Source organism: Hippocampus zosterae, chromosome 5 (genome assembly GCF_025434085.1).
Source record: "Hippocampus zosterae strain Florida chromosome 5, ASM2543408v3, whole genome shotgun sequence".
In the NCBI taxonomy this organism is placed as follows: Eukaryota; Metazoa; Chordata; class Actinopteri; order Syngnathiformes; family Syngnathidae; genus Hippocampus; species Hippocampus zosterae.
The window spans coordinates 17,567,313-17,590,039 of NC_067455.1; the positions used below are offsets into that span (position 1 = coordinate 17,567,313).

A 22,727-nucleotide genomic window follows, 5' to 3' on the forward strand; every position below is an offset into this window, starting at 1 on the left:
GCTAACGGAACCATGCTCGTCCTGCTTTTGTCCCTCTCAGGGACAGCGATTACTACAGTGAGCGGCTTATCATGTTCATATCAGGTTTCAGGTTATCATTATTGGTGCATGAAGGGGTTAATTCTAGGCTCTGGCATCTAGTGACATTATGACACTTTGTATTACATTTCTGTATTTTGACTTTGCAGGAACATTTGTCCCAATTAGAATCAACGCAGCAGGAGCTGCCCTATTCGTCTTTCTGCATGAACAATCTTTCCAGAAACATCAGTGAATTCTCATGAATGAATTTTGTATCAAGCAGGAGCAGAATGTGTCAGGCTGTGTTAAAAACCAAGGGATGAAAATCCATTTTGAGACTGATTTTAAAAAGGGATCACGAGGGTGCTTTCAGAGGTACATTTACAGAACTGGCAATAAAAAGTCAGTTGAGTGTTTAAGCAAAACTATGAGGAGAGCATGTTGTTTTCATAGCATAAGTTCCACTCCGTGGTTAGCAAGCCTTTTGCTCTGGCCCTTCTGTGCTGTTGGCTTTCTCCCAAAATGTTTTTGGTAGATAAGTGAAGACTTAAAGACTGAATCGTCCATGGATTTCAATGTGAGTGCAAAAGTCCCCTGTAATTGTCTGGTGTCTAGTCCAGGGTCTACCCCTCCTCTTGCGTAAAGTCAGCTAACATCAACTCAACTGTGGCTCGAATGAGGAGAAGCAATATAGGATATGCACTGGTGGGAAGTGTAGTACTGTACCTAAGCAGATATTCTCCCACATCTATACTTTTCTTGAATTTTTATATTCTGATTTACTTTTACTCCCCAACAGATATGTACTTTTGCCTCCATAAAAGGCTCATTAGTTTTACTCCGCAGATGATGACGCAATGTAAAAAATATATACAGTAACTAGAGAGAAGTATGAATTATATGATCGATTGAGCTTTTGGGGACTGATGATTGAGGGAAAAAAAAGGACAGCAGCTACACAGAGGAACATGAAGCAAGAATCATGAAAGACAAAGACGCAACAGATTTAGAGAAGGAAGATATTCCCCATTCAGTGCTTTATTAAAGAGAAGCATTTGATTCATTGCAAATGCATTTTCTTGTGCCAGCCTAATAACGACTAGGATTTGGCATCCATTTGACTTTTGTTGTTAGTCAACTCAATTTAATCTTGGTTGGCTGACATATTTATGGACATTTAAAGGATTGGCAAAAAAAAAGTCAGGTGAGTGTTTCAGCAAAGCTATGAGGAGAACATGATTTCATAGCATGGCCAATAAATATTTGTTTCCCTCCAAGTACAGCTTAATGACAGAGGGGGACTAATTTGAATGAAGAGAACTTTATTGTGCCAATACAATCTATACACAATTAACTCCGAATGAGTGTCAGACAACAGTGTGTACATCACCGATAACAGTGAAGAAAATAGGTTGCGGCATGTGGAGCACCACAAATTTCCACCGACGCGACCTTTCCACCACAGCTCTATCTTCAGTTGGTTATCATCCGATAGGCTGAATGTGTGCTGATTTGACCTTTGACGCCAGCTGCACTGTCTGGCACCCAATGGCCTTTAAAATCACTAATGCACATTATGTCATACATACGTAGCAGTCACACTTGTCATGCCTTTTGTTTAGACAATGCATGGGTGTCAGTCATACGCCAAAAAATACCAAGTCAACGACTGTTTGCATAAGGGGCTTGTTTTTCTGCATTATAAATTAAAAAATGTTAAAACTCTTCTTTTTTTCCCTTCAAGATGGCGCCCGAAGAGGCAGCCTTTGGCAAGTGCTCTTCAAGAGCCTTGCTTTTTTGTTCTTTTTTTGTGTTTTTGTCTTTTGTTTTGTCACATGTTGTTTGTTGTTTCATCTTGTGGACCTGATATTCTGTATACTGTTTTCAGCGTTTTTTGGCCAAGACATTCGTCAAAGGAGAAGTATCTGTGCTTGGTGGTTGCGCCTTCTCGGCAGCACGCCTGTACCAGCACAGATTTTGATTGGGAGGAATGTCGGTGACATTTACTGTCGGTGCTGGACAGACCTGGGGCGCTTGTGTTTTTTTGCGCCTGTAATGAGCAGCATTTTTCACAACCCCATTTTGTTCAGTGGATATGTCGGCGCTGTTGGACAGTCGGCGTTGGTGCGGCTGGATGGATGGCTGTTGAAGTTGAGAATGAGGAGAGAGGAGCGTTGGCGCAGAGCGTCGATGCTATTTGGAACCGAGAGTCGCCGCTTGGATTTGAAATGGATTTCCATGGGACATGAGAAGTGAAGACAATCTCTTTTTTCGTCAGTGGATGCTACAGCTTCTTGTTGACTTTGAAACTTAGCTTGTAGCCGACGTGTGCACATTTTGAGCATGACGTCTCTGATCCACTGGTTAAAGGACACTTTGATTCTCTCCTCTTTCATCTCAAACTGCTTCAAACAACAAAGCGTGTGACAGAAAAGTGGTTAGGACTGCACGACTGTGTGTGTTTTATGTTATGTGTTGTGTTTGTTATTTTACTTTATGTTAACTGTTTTGTTAAGCACCTTGTTACAGCTGCCGCTGTTGTGAAAGCGCTATATAAATCAGCATGTATTGTATTGTATTGTATTGTATTGTATTGTATTGTATTGTATTGTATTGTATTGTATTGTATTGTATTGTATAAACCAGGGGTCACCAACCTTTTTGAAACCAAGAGCTACTTCTTGGGCACTGATTAATGTGAAGGGCTACCAGTTTGATACACACTTAAATAATTTGCCAGAAATAGCCAATTTGCTCAATTTACCTTTAACTCTATGTTATTATTAATAATTAATGATATTTATCTTTGTGAAAACACTGATCATGTTAATGATTTCTCACAACAAATATATAGAATCAGATAAATATCAATATGCAACACTTTATTTTTATATTTTTCAAACATTTGAAAATGATCACTTCTACAACAGTATTATGAAATCACAATATCCCATTTTAACTAGCTAGCCACTAACATTTTTTAACAAATCATGAATTACTTTGCACCATGTTTGTACAAATAATAACTCATGTAAAATACAAAAATCACCTCTCAAATTTTTAAATAAATCATGTCACACTTTGAACTGGACACCAAATCTGTTATCTGTTTCTATGTCAATTAGTGGGAAGCCTGGCATTGCATGCTGTTAACCAGTGTGTTGTACTCTGGTGTGTAACTTGACACTGCAACTCTGAGTGAGTCTTGCAGATGTGCATCAGTGAGGCGTGTTCTGTTTGTTTTTGATGAAGTTCATGTCAGAAAAGGCTGATTCACAAAGATAAGTTGAACCAAACAGGCTTGCAACCTTCATAGCTGCTGCGCATACACCACTGTACTTTTCTGTGTCAAGAAGGCACCAAAAGTTTGGTGCAGCCTGATGGGCTTTGAGGTGGAGGTCATTTTGCAGTGTTACAATTTCAATCTCCACCTGTTCAGCATCCAGGCTGAATGTTGCACTTAACTGCTCAGCAATACATGATATGTCCACGTTCATGAAAGGGTTAGAAATGAACGACACACATGGCTCAAGCTGATCCAGGTCACAAAACCTGTTCTCAAACTCTTGACCAACTCTGTTTATGACCTGAGAGTACTTTTCTGCAACTTTGTCAAAAGCCTCAGATGCAGAAGCATTGTCTTTCAACACCATCTGCACAGAGGGAAAGTGCAGCACTTTTTTTCTCTGTAAATGCACAGAGAAAAGGCTCATCTTAGCTTTAAATGCATTTAAAGCACTTATAATATCGGCGACAGTCTTACCTTTGCCTTGCAGCTCACAGTTCAAACTGTTCAGTTTCCCAGTAATGTCCGTTAAAAATGCAAGGTCAAGTATCCACTCAGTGTCCTCCAGCAGCACGGTGTCCTCACCCCTGGACTGCATGAACTCTTTGATTTCACCCAAAAGTGACAAAAAACGTTGCAAAATTCGTCCCCTGCTAAGCCATCGGATTTCTGTGTGCAGTAACAGGTCACCATATTCAGCTGACAGGTCCTCCAAAAGTACCTTGAATGTTCTGTGCTGTTTAGCTCTGGAGCGGATGCTGTTTATGATCTTCACGACGGGTGTCATTACGTGCTCAAAGCAGATCACTTTTGCACATAAGGCCTGCTGGTGTATGATGCAGTGGTACTGCAGAAAATTTGGGAACTCTGGGTCAGCTTTACAGTGAGCAACGAATCCTGTGTGTCGGCCAATCATAGCAGGAGCTCCATCCGTAGTCACTGATACCAGCTTTTCCAGCGGCACCTTTTTTTCCACCAAAAACTCCTTCACTGCGTCATAAATGTCAACTCCTCTCGTAGTTGTCTTCAGGGGCAGTAGTGTCAGAAGTTCTTCTTTTGTGGAGAAATCATCAAACACCATCCGGATAAAGACCATCAGCTGAGCCGTACTGCTGCCGTCCACCGACTCGTCACACTGGATGCTGAACCACCGGCACCTCACCAGATCACGGTCCAGCTGGTCGGCCAAGTTCCCAGACATCATCGACACTCTTCTTACGATTGTAGTTGCCCCGAGTTGAACATTGGAGAGACTGGAGAGTACATCGGTTCCATACTTCTCGTCTTCAAGCACAGTTTTAGCAATTATCATCATTACTTCTTTGACAACATCCCCGTCTGTAAATGCCTTCTTTTTCTTAATCAAGAATTGCGTAGCTCTAAACGAGGCTTCGGTTGCTTTTTGGGAGTTTTTAACCGGTCTAGTGAAAAAAGACTGCCGTTTGCACAAAGCAGCCTTTAACTCACGGGCTTTCTCTGCTCGCAGTGCGCTGCCCGGTGGGTAGTTAGCGTGGTAACTTGTGTGACATGTAGTGAAATGTCTCTCCACATTGTGCCGCTTTGCTACCGCCACAGTTGCCCCGCAAATGAGACACACGCAGGATCCTTTCACAGTGGTAAAAAAAAAACTCTCCCTCCCATTTGTCGTGAAAATGATATGTTTTCTTTCTTTTTTCTGCCATTTTTTGGGGTAACTCTTCTCCTCAGTTTCGTTGCGTCTGCTAGCTTGTTTGTATGAGCGCAACAAACGCTATGAACTATACTAGGTCAGAGTTCATTTATATTAAACACAAAAAACATTTTAAATTTTAAGTGTTTTTATATATATGTTGTCATTTGTAAGTTACATGCAAGTCTGATTTAAACAACAATAGCAAAAAAAATAAATAAATAAAAAATAGAGGCAGCTCACTGGTAAGTGCTGCTATTTGATCTATTTTTAGAACAGGCCTGCGGGCGACTCATCTAGTCCTTACGGGCGACCTGGTGCCCGCGGGCACCGCGTTGGTGACCCCTGGTATAAACTGTAATTAATTATTTTGCTTTGCTTTCGATGTATTACTGGAAATCGTGTAAAATGACTTGCAGACTATACTATACAATATAGGGCAGCCCGGTGGTCCAGGGGTGAGCGCGTTGACCTCACAGTGCAGAGGTACTCCATCTCCTAGTATGGAGATTGCATGTTCTCCCCAGGCCTGCATGGTTTTTCTCTTGGTACTGCGGTTTCCACCCACATTGCAAAAACAAGCTGATTACACTCTAAATCCCTCTTCCTCAACTGGCGGACCGCGATCCACGACCGGACCGCCGACCTCCTCGGTCCGGACCCTCGGCAAATTGTATAAAATAATTTATAAATTGATTTTTACGTTGTACATTTTATATTTGTGGACTGTAATCTGCGCATTACCGCGATCGCTTGTTAAATTTATCCGCTGTATTCTTTGCGTGCACTAACAGATGTAATGCAGGGGACCGCGGCAGCGCGACTTTGTGTGTATAATATTTGACTCACTCGAGACCCTGCCTGAGCAGGGCATGTCGGCGATAACGATGCGTTGATTGCCTCCTCTGAACTTAAGGTGTGTCCATACATAAGCGTCAGCACCCATTCAAAATGGATGATTGTGTCAGGAAATAGACGCATGCGCGACGCCACATTGTGCTCACAGCTTCAGCCCAGGAGAGCCGCACACAGACAATTAGACAAAACGAATCGCGGGAGGTTTCGATTGTGTGCAGTTCTGCTGCCGTCTACTTTGCAGCTGTTTAATAGCAGAACACCGCAACATGGAAAATGAACATCCCAATGGCGTCCTCAAATAATATTTGCATGCCTCAGACATTGCATTCACCTATAGTGGAAGAAAAGCACTGCACATTCTTGTGCTCCCTTGTGTCAGTATTTTAAATGGTTCTTAACTCCTCTTCTGATATATTTTTTAAGTGATTTCATAAGCGATGTGAAAAGGGGAATTGTACAAATGAAAATGATATTTTTGTTTTTATGTTTAGTATCTATTTTGGTAAAATTAGTATTTTGTTTTGTTTTTGTTAAATTAATGGGAAAATTACAACTACTGTTTAACAAAGTTAAAATAGAAATAGCCCTTTTAGGGAAATAAGACATTTTTATTATTAAGCAGGCTCAACTTAACAAAATAAAAGAGTTCCTGTGCCTCAACACAATACCCCTCATTATTTGCTGTGTACTGGCAAAGTGAATAATTGTTATTTTCATGCACCCATTATTGGTTGGTTGTGAGGAGTGTTGATTTGTATAAGCTTAGCTTGACCATACTAAATGGGCATATTGCCCTGCTCCCCATGACCGTTGTGCATGGGACCGGACCTAGGTCTTTAAAAAAAAAAAAAGTGGACCGACAGCATTTCTAGTTGAGGACCACTGCTCTAAATTGTCCCTAGGTGTGAGTGTGAGCGTGGATTGTTGTTCATCTGTGTGTGCCCTGCGATTGGCTGAAAACCGGTTCAGGGTGTCCCCCGCCTACTACCCAAAGACAGCTGAGATAGGCTCCAGCAACCCCCCGCAACCCTTGTGAGAATAAAGCGGATCAGAAAATGGATGGATGGACTATACTGGGGGTCGGCAACACGCTGCATCTATTGGATCCCTGGAGCTTTATAAAAATGTTTGAAAATCGAAACATTTTGATAGTCGGCTAATATAGCTCAAATAGATATAGATACAAGTTGCAGCTCCGAAAAAGGAGAGCTGTGCTGTTGGTTTTTTTTAAACATAAACTTTATTTATGCTTTCAACAGTCTCCACCAACACAGACACGTCCGGGTCAGACTCCGTGCTTTCTCTCTTCTCGTTTGACTCGAGAGGCGTTCAAAGACAGCCTCCAAAAAACGGAAAATAATGATTACTTCACTGACACTAAGAAAAGCGAAAATAATGCACCAAACAAAAAAGCAAAGAAATCACAAAATAAATTCTATGGGGGCGTTTGTGAACACACCAAAGGAATGAATAACATAAACAATTCTGAGACAGTCCCGTTTCCTACATACATACAGCTTGTGTTTCCTTCATTGTAAGTTTTATAGAAGGCTTTTATTTTTTTTGCAGCTCCAGACATATTTGTTTTTTCTTTTTGTCCTATTTGGCTCTTTCAACATTTTGGGTTGCCGACCCCTGGACTACACAATACTAGGCAATATTACTTCCAGGGATCGGGCAATATTTTTCCTGGTCGTCCAGTAACACGAGCTAACTGTGGATTGTAGGCAATGTACTGTACATATCGGAAGAAATCAATGTGTGTTTATAGTGTGTACTTCTGCATGAATTGTACTTCTTGAAATGTAAATTCTGTTGTGGTGAACTGAGTGCTTGGTTGTAAAATATTCAGTATCTAAGTTAGAGAGTAGATCTTGATGTAATATGGTATATGCTTCTATTGACAGTAATCTATCTGTCACTCTATTTGCACAATCGTAATGCTTCCTTTGGTATGAATTCCTCATTGAAAACCAAGAACTTTTGGAATTCGTAACCCTACCTTGTTTTCAGTCAAATAATGCCATTCCCACCTGGATATATCATATTGTAGCAGTGTGTGTCCTGCAGACATTCAAATAGCAATAGGTCATGTTCTTCCTTCGACTCAAGTAAGATTCCTATCAATGCCTTGAAAATAAAAAACAGAAAGAATAGTTGAAGAAATGTATCCAAGGCCAAGGCTAGCTGTTATTTTATCTGGTAATTAATTACATTGCGGTGTGCTTGACTTTTTGTAATTATTATTATGGTGGATGATTTGGGACTACTGTGAGACACTTTCTACAAACACTGAGCATCTTGGGATGAAACATCACTCTTAACACAGAGGATTATCGGTCAGGACAGCCTTTTAGAGACATTTAATAATTGAACCTTTGTTGAACTTGATCAAAAACGGGATGTGGAGGGAAAACCTCAAAAATGGTTGAAACCATGCGTAAGAGTATAAGGCGGTATGATTATGAACATAGAGATGGATGAATACCATGATGTGATGAGTTATGCAACATAATATGCTGATCCTCAAAGTATGGCATTTAAGTGTAAATCATCTTATTATGGCACAAAATTAAGTCAACGCCTAACACAGCCCCGAATTCAATTTTTGACATTGAGCAATCCATTTATTTTCTATCTAGCTTGTCCTCATATTTACAGATGGATGCAGAGGAGGGAAATACCTCACAGCACTATATGTTGTACAAATGGATTCCTGTTGTATTTCTATCATCGACAGTGTACTAAAAAAATAATAATTCAACAGCCTTCTCACATTCATCCATTCATTATCTAAACCGCTTATCATCACATGTGTTGCGGGTGTGCTGGAGCCTATCCCAACGTGTCTACATTATTAATCATTAGCGCATTAGCTCATCACGAAAGCTATCGTGGACTTAACGGTATGGTCATGAGAAAATACAGAGGAACGGGATGAGCAAATGTGACAGGTAATGATTGCAGTGGATGCACGGCCAGAGTTTCAAACTGTCTTCAAGCAGGAGGCGTCGTACACCTGAACTGCTTGCCAGCCAATCACAGTACAGTAGTTGTTCTCAATAAATAATATAATCAACGAACATTTATTGAGATGCATTGTGTAACCACAATTGTAGTATTCCTTGCAAAGGTTCAATTTGTAATCCTAAGATTTACATAACTGCTTCACCTCAATGTACAATAAAAATACATAATGGCTCTGGCTTGTAAATGTATAGCCACAGTCTCAATGTCAGCATTGAAGTAGAAGTAGGTTAACTCAGGGAATGGAGATGATGTTGTGCAGGCGTATCTCGTTTTTTTCTGCTACTTTGAGAATAGTGTTACGTTTTTGATGTGCGTGGTGGTTAGGCTACTGTCCTCCACTTAGTTCTTGTCAATGCTAATGGCGTTCTAATGAAATCCTCATCACTACCATCATTGGCCAACCTTCAGTACACAGTAATTAGATGCAAAGCATAAAGCATATCTGTAAATTGTGTGATTTCGATTAGTATTTTAAGATTAAAAAAACAGAAAAATCCTTTAAAGCTTCAAATTAATCAATTTGAACCTGTATTTCATCCAATATCCCTTCGCACAAGATTAAAAATTGTGCGCGCGCGTGTGTGTGTGTGTGTGTGTGTGTGTGTGTGTGTGTGTGTGTGTGTGTGTGTGTGTGTGTGTGTGTGTGTAGTATGACACATGAACGTGCGTGCGCGGTTGCGCGCTTGTATTTATCTGACAAATGTTGGATGTGACCCAATACTGATGCAACATTCAAGTAAAACGATTATTGGGATCATAAAGTGGCTCCTTCGAGCCCCCGCCCCCTGCAACCGTTCACGTCGTAATCAAGGCGCCGTGAAAAGGCTGAAGACGGTAAACTGCTTCACACAACCTGTTGACGAGCCACCCGAGTCGTCTGACGCTCACTTGAGGCGCTGACATGGGGGAAGATGCCCGACCCAACTGGGACAGTCCCGTGCAGTTCCTATTGGCCTGTGTTTCTTATGCCGTTGGACTGGGGAACGTTTGGCGATTCCCGTACCTGTGCCAGATGCACGGGGGAGGTGAGATTTGACAATGTTTTTTTTTTGTGGTTCTTTTTGTCATTGAGGCTTTTTGTGTTGATTTGAGAAAATTGTGGCACCTTTTCTTATCCTTAAACGCTCGAATGCAAATTACAAGCTCTCCATAACCTATTTGTCGCTCAATACCCACTGCCTGATTGATTAGTTAAAAAAACCGTGACGCCAAATGGAGACACGCAATATTAATTTGCAAATAAACATAAGTCCAAAAATTGGAAACGACAATTTAATAAAGATGTGCTTGTGAAAATGACCAGCGACACGTTTTAACATATATTATTTGACACCGAGGGCTGCAAACTGGTAGACAAAGTGGGCACAACCAATAAAATAAAACATCTAATTCACAATAGACATTCAGCAACTTCTTTAGGTATTCTTGGGCAGCCGACCTGAATTATATTCGACCACTGGATTTCGCGTAGATTGGGACAATCTTGCCCTTCCAGACACGACCTGGCTTAGCTCATTTAACATTTTAGGGAAGGGGAGGGGGGGGCACAGTTAAAAAGTAAAGTGAAAGCGGAATCTCCAAATTTTGAAAACCACTGAAAATCATTCAACTGTTTCTAATCTGACCATATAGTCTTTTTTTTATAAAATGGAAAATCTTTTTCATTTTAAAAATGTTAAGTATTACTGTATATCCATTCTAATTATATTCCATTACAATACACTTAGGTTTGTGTTGTTATGAATATATTTATTTTATATGTTCATTTGGAGAACATGGTTTGACCGACCTGGTGTGTGGTGACTGTCAGGTGTGTGGTGTCCATTTTGAATAAAGCTAAAGTAACTTAATTAGGTCATTTACTCAACTGCTGTTGGGTTACTAAAGCAGAAAAAAAGGCATAACATTAGACCCTAAAAAACCCAAATTAATTCACGAAAAGTTTACTCACCTGTTGACATCATTATTGCAAGCAACAAACATGGAAGAGCGATGACCATCAGTTTGGATCTGATAGAATTGAATAGAATTATACAGACTAAGATGCATTTCCAGTAATATCAGGTTGGTGGGTTGTAAAATTTCGAAACAAATCTTACCAGAGTTCGAGTTGATAGAAAGTTGAGGAAAGCTGTAAACCTCAATAACATGTCATAAACTCTAGGGCTGAACCACAGAGTGGGATTGCAAATGAATGAGCCCGATACAGTGCGCAGCCTCCCTCCTGTTAAAGCACCACACAAAAGAGCGTAAAGCACCACACAATAGAGCGAGGCCATAAGACTGACTTACATAACTGTTTAAGTGATATACAAACACAACAGCAGTCGCATGAAATCAAAGACAAAAATAATACCGCCTGTGAAAACAATTCATATATATGCACAACTTACAAAAAGTCAGGTGAAATCGATGGAAAATACAATACAATACATATGTATTTATATAGCGCTTTCACAACAGCTTCAGCTTGAACAAAGCGCTTTACAGAACATTCATTCATCTTCCGATCCGCTTATCCTCACAAGGGTCGCGGCGGGGGAGAGGGGGGGGGGAGGGTGCTGGAGTCAATCCCAGCTGTCTTCGGCAGTAGGCGGAGGACACCCTACCCTGTCAGCCAATCGCAGGGCGCTCAGAGACAAACAACCATTCGCGCTCACACTAGGGACACCTAGGGACAATTTTGAGTGTTCCATTAACCTGCCATACATGTATTTTGGAATGTGGGAGGAAACCGGAGTGCCCGGAGAAACCCCACGCAGGCCCTGGAAGAACATGCAAACTCCGCACAGGAAGACCGGAGCTGGAATCGAACAACGCTGCACCTCTGCACTGTGAGGTCAACGCATTAACCACTTGACCGAGTGAGCGAGAGAGAAAGAGAGAAACATGGAGAGAGAAAGAGAGGTGTACACAAACCCAATTCCAATTGATTTGGGACATTGTGTTAAAAGTATTTGTTGGTAATGACTTGCAAGTCATCCATTCAAAACATTCAGTCCTATCATCACAAATAGTGCACGTTATCTACATATCTTTATCTTTATTAGTTTTCAAACCAATAACATTTGCTGTAGCAGTGTCATGTCAAAAGAATCCGTGTATTCAATAGCCTACACATGTCACTGATTTTCAATCCAGCTACCATATTGCTCATTCAAGTCACATGACTTCATTAGTACCTGTTACTACACCAAATGATTTGTTTTGTCAAAATTCACAAAAAAGGCTGAAAGGTTTATTTATTAAAGGGCTACCTTGGGTGTCTTGAAAGGCGCTTATAAATAAAATGTATTATTATTCTTATTAACATAGGTACAAATTTAATATACAGTACCACACATTTCACATTAGAGAGGCGGTCGTAGTTCATTTGTAAAGATCTGAGCTTGAGAACTTTGAGAATTTGCATATTACCTTAAAGGGGAAGGCGATTCAAAAAATGTTTTCACAATTTATTCGAATAACTATGCTGATTAAGGTTGCAGTGTAGAAGATAAATAAAGCAGCAAAATTCACCCGTAATTATCCATCGTACAGGGCCGTGATTGGACATTACCTGAGCCCTGAACAACTGTGATGTCATTTTAAATCATCATTAAGTTGCAAAATTGCTGCCCCCTGAGATGGATACAAATGGGTGAATCTTACTGCTAAATTCATACCCATAAACACAATATTAATCAGAGTACCATATTTAGTCTAGTGGGGCCATATAGAACAGATTATTGTGCCAAACAAGTTTCCTTGACTTCCCCTTTAAAAAGGATAAAGAACCTGGAGAAGCTACTAAAGTGATACTAAATATACTTACAGTACATAGAACCAAGTAAAGAGTGTATTTAGTTGTACTTTGCTCCAACAGGGGGATTCTTGATTCCATATCTGCTGATGCTGTTTCTTGAGGGTGTGCCCTTATTCTACATGGAGCTTGCCGTTGGTCAAAAGATGCGCTTGGGAAGTATTGGGGCCTGGTCGGCCATAAACCCGTATTTGGGAGGAGTGGGTACGTACTTGAAAACATATTATTGCTACGGTTTACTGTAGAAGAACTGTTGTACTATTGAAAATAAAAACTACTCCCTTAATTTGGATGTGTAGTGAACAATGTAGATAGCTGTATGCATCTGAAAGGTCAGTCATTTGACATTAGCACGAAACACAAATGACTTTGTGGTTTGGACTGTGGAGAACATTGGCCCTCATTCACTAATGTGCTGACACACCAATCTGTGTGCAAAACGTGCACACGCATGTACTGTCTGATTCATCGATAACTTCATCTTTGAGGACACTTGTCACGTTTAGCCTCGTTTGTGTGCTTCTGTACTGTATCCGAGTGTTCTGCTGCACTCTGTTAGGCAAAAGCAGACCCATACACTGGACCCGGAAATTCCAGTTTTCTGAGGAAAAAAATGGAGAAAAAGACATGACATCTGTAAAAAAAAAAAAAAAAAATCTAAACATCCAAACAAAGGAAATAATTTTCATCTTAAATCTCTCATTTCAGGCCTTGCTAGTATGGTAGCCTCCGTGTATATTTGCCTCTATTACAACATCATCAATGCATGGAGCTTCTGGTACCTCTTTAATTCATTTCAAGTGAGCTATTGCATCCTTTACTAGATATAACACTCTATGGAAGTCTGAGCTCACAAAGACCTTCACACTAACCTTTCATTGGTTTACATTCACAGTCAGTCCTGCCCTGGTCAGACTGCCCTGTCAATTCCAACCTGACAGGACCCCTGGAAGAGTGCCAAAAGGCTTCTTCGACCCAGTACTTCTTTTTTAGAGAAACACTAAACATTTCCACTTCGATTGAAGAGAATGGAGGCATCCATACAGGACAGGCTTTGTGTCTCCTGCTGGCCTGGGTGATCACCTACCTCTTCATTATCCATGGAATTAAGTCATCTGGGAAGGTAGGAGAAGTTTGCGCACCCGCCTCAAGCGAAAATATTGAGATAAATACTATAAGCAAACAAAATTTGCACTGCCTTTGATACAAAATGAGAGCACAAATGAATAAATCGGACTGCTCTTCATTTTTCTCCAGCGTATCATCTTGCTTTTTCACATTCCTATTCTGGCCATACACCTCGTGGTCCTTCTTTTGGAATACGTGAATCCCCAAAACAACACAAAACGAGCACAGAATTACTTCGTCAATGGACTGACAGGATGAAAATGTTGTTGTTTGGCCCTGTTGTGCAGGTGGTTTACTTCACAGCCACGTTTCCTTATGTGGTGCTCGTTATCTACCTCATCCGGGGTTTGACTCTTCCTGGTGCCATCCATGGTATCACGTATCTGTTCACCCCCAAGGTAAGGATGTCAAAAAAACATCAGTACATTGGCCTCACATACTGTTGACGTCAGTTTCTATTTCGGCCAAGCAGAATATACAACCGAATGTGTTCTGCACATATTGACCCGTATGTTTACATGATTTTAGATGGAAGAACTGGCCAATCCGACTGCATGGATAAATGCTGCCACTCAGATTTTCTTTTCTCTGGGTTTGGGATTTGGGTCGCTCATCGCGTTTTCCAGCTACAATCAGTACAACAATAACTTTGAGCACCAGGCCTTCACTGTCGCCATCATTAACAGCGGAACCTCCATTTTTGCTTCCATCGTCACCTTTTCCATCTATGGGTTTAAAGCCACAGTTAACTATGAGAACTGCCTGGAGAGGTGAGTGTACAGTGTGGTTTTTCCCTCATGTTTGTTTTTTCTGGAGGTCTGAATGTCGTGAGTGCACGTTTGCCCTTGGTTATTATTTAAGTAAATTAAATATTCATAACTGATGGCATTAGTCTTAGGGAACTGTGTTACTGCTTGGTATTTGTCAAATGTTTGTGTTTAGATTGTCACAGTACCACTGTCTTCCCTTCCAGGACGCGCATATTGCTGCTAAATTCCTTTAACCTCGCAGAAGATACAATCAGCATGAGCAATGTGCTTGACTGGATTAAAAATCTCAATGCAACTTACCCGGAGCAGTTTGCCGAACTTGGCAATAAACTGGAAGACTGTGACCTAAACGATGAACTAGACACGGTTTGTTTTTCATCGTTCTATTCCTCTTGCAATAAATGTTTCTTTGTTTTTAATAAATGCATGGTTAGTACCTGATATACAGTCAAACCTCGGTTTTCGAACGTCTCGGTTCTCGACCAAACTGAGTGCACTTGAATGCGCCATTTGACTCCTCTCGCCTTCCTTACACGATTGTGAGCAGACGTGTTCTATAAAGATTTTTAAGAGTGTGGTTTCGGTTTTCGAACAAATCGGTTTTTGAACAGCCTTCTGGAGTGGATTATGGAGTCAAACCGAGGTTTGACTATATATATTATTCATTCATCTTTCATTCATCTTCCAAGCCGCTTGATCCTCACTAGGGTCGCGGGGGGTGCTGGAGCCTATCCCAGCTGTCTTCGGGCAGTAGGCGGGGGACACCCTGAATCGGTTGCCAGCCAATCGCAGGGCACACAGAAACGAACAACCATTCGCACTCACACTCACACCTAGGGACAATTTAGAGTGATTAATTATTCTACCTTGCCATGTTTTTGGAATGTGGGAGGAAACCGGAGCACCCGGAGAAAACCCACGCAGGCCCGGGGAGAACATGCAAACTCCACACAGGGAGGCCGGAGCTGGAATCGAACCCGGTACCTCTGCACTGTGAAGCCGACGTGCTAACCACTGGACTACCGGGCCGCTATATATATTATTTTTCACTCTAAAATATCTGTAATAATGGTCTTGTCTATGAATGAAAATACTTACATTCATGAATACCACCAGTCACAACAAAGAGTAGTTTGAATCATAGATGTCTGACAGTAGCTACCCTTTATCACGTGTTTCTCGAGCAAAATCCATTTTCATCCACAATCTTCCAAGGGGCCAAATCAAACTCTTCCTATATCACCGAACACTGATTTGCATTTTTTCCCTCTCTCATCTGTTTCAGGCAGTCGAAGGGGTTGGTCTGGCTTTCATTGTGTACAGTGAAGCCATTCAAAACATGCCTCTACCTCAGTTATGGTCAGTGCTGTACTTCGTCATGCTTCTGCTTATTGGATTGGGCAGTATGCTGGGCAACATGACTGCTATCAGCACCCCACTACAAGACTTTAAGATACTGTCCAAAGTTAGCAATGAAGTTTTAAATGGTAAGACTTGGGTGGATATTGCTTTGTACTCATTTTTTAAACCTTCATGACTTTTAGATTACTCTGGTCAGGACATGCAGGATTATTCACTCAACTCCTGCCACAGTATGTGAACATAAATTTGACAGTTTACGCTGCGCAACATAAAAAGCTGCACATGACAACGAAAAATTGTTTCTTCTATGTTGTGCTCTATGGCTGATTTATGAAGACATCACATTGATGATCCTCAAGTAACTGAAAAATGGTCACTTACGACAGTCTGTGCTTTTTGGGGTGGGGGTGGGGTGGGTCTGAATGTGGACACGGGATTCTGTGCAGGGCTGGATCTATTCTGTGAGAGGGAGGACTGTTGGTCACCCCAAAAATCGCGAAATGTGTGGCCCGCGAAAGCAAATCATCCGTGTCAACTTCCATGATCCTTGCTTAAATCTGTTCAGAAATCTCGAATTGTCAGACATAATAAATAACGGTGACATTTTGCAATAGTGTTGTTACTCTGTTTATACTCATTTGAGCAATAATTGAACAAATGCTCGGCTGATTTCAACACAAGTGAGCCATTTTTGTGTGTGTGTACAAGTAATAATACGACATGATGATTAAACATTTATTCGGTTTCATGGTCTTAACAGCTCTTCGAGGGAAGATGTAACTCCAAAGTGGCCCCCGACAAAAATTAGTTTGACACCCCTGAACGAGACAATACAAACAACAACTTTCTTGACTGACTTTAGTGCCTTTCAAAAAGGAGAAGAATTTTAAAGTGGCCCTTTAAACCTTACGTTTTTCTGTATGCTGTCCTCAAATGAAAAAAATCAGCAGAGATGCCCCAAATTTTATTGACCCACTGCACTCTCAGTGTTCTTTCCCTTGGACTGTGCATTACCTGCGTGCTCTGTGTTTTCCCTGCAGGGATATTGTGTCTAATCTTTCTGCTGTTTGGCCTGGCCTTCACCACCCCATCTGGAAATTACTGGTTTACCATGTTCAATGACTACGGAGCATCTTTCTCACTGCTATTTGTCGTCCTCATTGAGGTTATAACTGTCAGTTACCTTTACGGAATTAAAAGGTTGGTATGCTAGCATTGTTCAATATACATTATGCTACAATGTAACAATATCAATGTACTGTACGTCTTGGTGAAATGATGTTATGATCATTGTAGGTTTGAAAAAGACATAGAAGACATGCTTGGCCACCGTCCAAACTGGTACTTGAAGATCATGTGGATGATAGTCAGTCCTCTTCTCCTAATAGCCCTCTTCATCTTCTATATTGTCAATTACATCAGAGGAGGAGCAATCACTTACCAAGCATGGGACAAGGAGCTGGTAAACTTTTTTTTTAATTTTACTAAATGAATAAATAATTTTTTTTAGGATGTTAACAAAACATCAGTTCAAGTCCCTCCTAGCACATTTAGATCAGATTTTTTTTTTGTTTTTCTCACAGTGGGGAAATTCCCAATTGACAACAGCAAAATTGTGAAAGAGAGAAAGTAGAAGACAAAAAGTATATCAATAAAATATAAAATATAAATATAAGCCTGCGATTGGCTGGCAACTGGTTCAGATTGTCACCCGCCTAGTGCCCAAAGACGGCTGGGATAGGCTCCAGTATGCCCGGATAGAAGTGGATTAGAATATGAATTAATAAATATACGCATATTAAAAATGGGTGAGTGGGGGTGAGTCCTTGCTAGCTAGGTGCCGAGCAGGGAGAAGAGGCAGAGAAAGAGAGCACACCTTTGTGACGCAAGCAGTCAAAGCTGCACCCTGCTTACCAAGTGGGGAGAAACTGACAATAGAGACGGACAATATAACGTGGCCGAGTCGTTGTTGCCTTAGTGGTTGCAGAATTGATCAACTTTTCATCTCCTCTGGCATGGAGAATTTACCAAGCAAATGGTTGCATTCCTCTCCAAAAGATTGAAAAACTCGAGTTTCATATCAACGTATCAATAAGATAATAGATCAACGTTTAAGCTTTTCCAAGTACCGGTAATTGAATCTAAATTGGGCATACAACTTCGATATTTTTTTTTGAACTCCACTATTTTTCAACTGAGCAAACGGGGCTAATGTTTAGGTTTCGTTCGAGATTGGGGTTGCCGGTGCAGATGACATTTAAAGTTAGAATTGTAAACAACGGCAGCCCGGTAGTCCGGTAGTTAGCACATCGGCTTCACAGTGCGTAGGTGCCGGGTTCGATTCCAGCTCCGGCCTCCCTGTGTGGAGTTTGCATGTTCTCCCCGGGTCTGCGTGGGTTTTCTCCGAGTGCTCCGGTTTCCTCCCACATTCCAAAAACATGCGAGGCAGGCTGATTGAACACTCTAAATTGTCCCTAGGTATGAGTGTGAGCGTGGTTGGTTGTTCGTCTCTGTGTGCCCTGCGATTGGCTGGCAACCGATTCAGGGTGTCCCCCGCCTACTGCCCGCAGACAGCTGGGATAGGCTCCAGCACCCCCCGCGACCCTAGTGAGGATCAAGCGGTTCGGAAAATGAATGAATGAATGAATTGTAAACAACAGAGAGCCGTTTATGGTTGAAAATAAAGTAATCGTGAACCTCAGAGAGAACATGGAAAATGAATCAGAGACATTGCAAATATCCTGAAGAATAGAGAAATCACTGGCGTACAGCCAGAAGTGGAACATTTGAAAAGAAGTAAAGAGCCTAAAACGTTTCAGTAACTGGAGGGAAGTGAGTGAAACCAGAAGGTATCACAGTCTCCCATGAATGGAATCACCCCGAACGACCAGTGACGGCCTTTGTAGGCAAAGCGGTGTGACTGCCTGTGCAGAGGTGCAATAGGGATGTGACAGTAGGCTTCCTTCAGACCGATAGAAGTGAACCACTCCCTTTCGGGTAACCGTCCCTCAAGCGTTGGCAGTAGTAGTATGTGGAAGGGGAATACCTTCAGATGACCACTGAGTCCCACCCACAAAAATGTAGGTGTTTCTTGTTTAACAGATCCAGATGCAAATGAATCACTGAAGTGGAAAGTTCAGTCTGATTGTTGGACGATTTGCTTTAATTGCTCTGTGAAGGCTGACCACCAACTGTATGTACTGTATCTGTTGTTTCAGGGAAAGACGGTGGTGACGGACTATCCTATATTTGGTCAATTCTTCATTGCCCTCCTACTGGTCTCCGCAGTCAGCTGTGTTCCCCTCACAGCTCTCTATGTGTACTGCACAAACAGGAAACGTTCTACTTCTATTAAAGAAAGCGCCATATCTGCGTCGTGAGCCTCCAATCAGATGATAAAGCGTGCTTTTCGTGGGACAAGCTTCCCGGTGTCCCATTTATCCCTCTTTATTGTATTCCATTTTGTTTATATGGCACAATTTCACAATGTTTTTTTCAAGGCACTTTACACAGGTCACGGCAGATCTAGAGCCAAACTCCTTACTCCTACGTGGACAAGGAAAACGTCCCTTCTGTGGAAGGAGACTTGTTGGTATTACTCCTACTAGAAACAAATATGCTGTTGCTGCAGTGTTATTTACAGCTCTGTAAGCAGCAATCGCTAAGGGAGAGAAATGTGAAAGCAATGATGATGAGGTGACGCGAACAGAGGAAAGGAAGAATCTGGAATTCTAGTAAGCATTCAAGTAGCAGCTGGAGCGTCTATTGGACTTTTGGACTTGCTGGAGCAGCCTGGCCAACAAGCTTATTTCCTGCTCAAGTGGAATCAAGTTGCTGTAGCCAAATTTAATTGGAACGCACAATTGTCAATATTTGGTGGCACTTTGGCAAATGACTTAGTTTTAGAGCTGAGCGAAAGCTAAATTGTCTGTGAAGTTGGTGTTAACTGTTGTTTGTGAAAGTTGCTACATGAATGGATTTCTAACATTGTTATTCATGTTATATGTGGTTCTTGATTTTATGTTTTAACGGGCCCAACATATGCTGTAGTATGCTAATAAATATCTTATTTGAAATGCATTGGAGCAGTTGCATTGTACAAAGTATGATTAGGTACTGACATTATTGCCTCATATCCTCTGAAAAACTATGTATTTACTGTAGATAGATTTGTTGAAATTGTCTGAACTATATAATATTGTTACGGAATTATTCCTCTAGAAGTAGTAGGAGAACATTGTTGAGGAATTTTACCTTGTTATGAGAACTATTGATACTAGTCTCTGTCCTGAACGTCTGTTGAAGTACTTAAAACAGAGAATGTAGTGTGAAGTTTAATCCTACTTCCCCTTGAGTGATTAACAGCCCCCAAGTGTCTTCTTCTGGTCTCCCACCTATGCTGAGCCCCTCAGGGTTGTTAAGTCCAATCTCACAATTTATGCACAGCAGATGTGGTCTGTACTTTGTCAAAATGCCAAGATCGAACTTTGCTTGACTTTCATTGTTTCTGATTTTTACATAAGGGGAAGGACTGCCCACCCCGAATTAACATAATTAACATACTATGCCTTTATTTACGTGTGATTGTGGTTGTTCGGGGCTTCCTGATGAAATCTGAGACTCACAGGAGCCCGAATTGATTCGCGTTGCCTTGTGATAAACTGAAGAAAAGACGACGTGGTGTTGGGTCTTCTTCCACCTTATAGAAAGATAAAAGAACCTGTGTCCAAGGAGGGCGTAGAGCAAATTGACAGCTCCATTCCTCACCAAATATGAATCCACATGAATCATAATATTCCATATTCTGACCCAAATTGATGTGAGGAACCACATATGTATACATTTGTATCTTCCATGAAAAAAAAACATTTCATGAAATGCATTTAGTGGTAAATTATACATTTTGTAAAAAAAAAAAAAAAAAAAAACATGTATCGAATGTTGACTGTTTTTATTAAAAATGTTTGCATCTTGAATGAAACTGTAATCTTTGTGGTTAAATGTTTAACAAAGTGGATAATGTGAGTAAGATTCAGACAATAGAAAGACAATTTCTAAGTATGCGTCAATCCCACACCCCATCCCACAACCCACAACCCAAATTGATGGGTATGAAGCGAAATACAGTTGCATCCAGAATTAAGATATCCTTTATTATGGGAAGGGGGGCGGGGGGTGGTGACCGCGACGCGGCCGTCCTGACCAGCTGCACGGGCACACGTGCGCTCTGCAGATCGAACCACGTCACGGGGGGAAAAAAAAGAATCGGAGCGATGAAGACGGTGATAACAAGGATGGGTATACGCGTGTGGTTGTCCAGTTGTGTATGTGTATGCGTGTACAGGTCATAGCTGCTTCGTCGAGGTCTGCTCATCATGAAGACAGTAGTTGGGGGACCCCAAAAAGCAGGGAGGAGCAGTGTGGACTGACCAAAATGTCCATCTATCCATCCATTTTCCGATCTGCTTTATCCTCACAAGGGCCGCGGGGGGTGCTGGAGCCTATCCCAGCCGTCTTTGGTCAGTAGGCGGAGGACACCCTGAGACGGTTGCTAGCCAATCGCAGGGCACACACAGACGAACAACCATCCGCACTCACACTCACACGTAGGGACAATTTGGAGTGTTCAATCAGCCTGCCATGCATGTTTTTGGAATGTGGGAGGAAACCGGAGCACCCGGAGAAAACCCACGCAGGCCCGCGGAGAACATGTAAACACCACACAGGGAGGCCGGAGCTGGGATTGAACGGTACCTCTGCACTGTGAGGTTGACGCGCTAACCACTGGACAACCGGGCCGCCCTGACCAAAATATATTGAACAAAAATACACACAGGAGTACACTGGAAAAACACTACTTGTCAAAGTAATCAAACAAATTCCTGGAAATCAATGACCCAACAAAGACTGACATCGCAGGGCACACAGAGACGAACAACCATCCGCGCTCACACTCACACCTAGGGACAATTTCGAGTGTTCAATCAGCCTGCCATGCATGTTTTTGTAATGCGGGAGGAAACCGGAGTAGCCGGAAAAAAACTCACCCAAGCCCGGGGAGAACTATGAGGCCGGCGCGCTAACCACTGGACCATATAAATACAAGAGTGAAAAAAAAAAATGCCGCAGGAAAAATGTATGATTGACGCACTTGTAAGTTGTGCTAGTCTCAGAACAGGTGCAGTGTAGTCCTGTAGTCCTTGTAGGCGACATGGTGCATGCGAGCACCGTGTTGATGACCCTTGTTGTATATGCCGCTTGCTGTATGGTTGTTGTTCCTACCTGCAAGAAAATGAAATCAATATTGATCTTATGCAGGTCTTTAGGTATTATTTAAATTACTTAATGCTAACATAATTCAGCTCCACATTATCTAATTGATGAAATGTGTCTGGATATTTTTCTGTGTGTCTACAGTATAGTATTTGTATAGTCATCCTCAGTCAACATGCCTTCAGTTAACAGTATGTCCTGCAGTAACCCATTTTGGGGTTTTTTGTTTCGTTAAACTGTGTTGGTTCAGCGTCGACCTTTAAATCATAACTAGTTTTCCATTGAAAGGAGGGAAATTCCATTCCCATGAAAGTTAAAGGTTTGAACTGAGCCTGCGTACCCAGCAGGTCTATAATTCCCATACTTTGAGGCTAATCTCAAGTGGCATTTTAAGATGGCCGTTTCTTCAACGCCTTAAATTCATCCCCCACAAAGAGGAATGGCACAACAGTTTTTAATTCATTCCGTGACTTCAACGTTGTAGTAAATCATTTACATCTGCTAAACATCACCGAATCAAATGCTTAC

General features: G+C 41.5%; 1 protein-coding gene across 1 annotated transcript; it reads left to right on the top strand.

Moving 5' to 3' along the window:
- The first annotated feature begins 9,618 nt into the window (after nucleotides 1–9,618).
- Nucleotides 9,619–20,868, top strand: LOC127601376 (sodium- and chloride-dependent transporter XTRP3A-like). The gene is made up of 11 exons (XM_052066565.1): nucleotides 9,619–9,889; nucleotides 12,730–12,870; nucleotides 13,375–13,466; nucleotides 13,562–13,789; nucleotides 14,082–14,192; nucleotides 14,323–14,564; nucleotides 14,768–14,930; nucleotides 15,850–16,051; nucleotides 16,967–17,126; nucleotides 17,223–17,388; nucleotides 19,145–20,868. The coding sequence occupies exons 1-11, from the start codon at nucleotides 9,766–9,768 to the stop codon at nucleotides 19,304–19,306; spliced, it is 1,791 nt and encodes a 596-aa protein (XP_051922525.1). The 5' UTR covers nucleotides 9,619–9,765; the 3' UTR covers nucleotides 19,307–20,868.
- The last annotated feature ends 1,859 nt before the right edge of the window (nucleotides 20,869–22,727 follow it).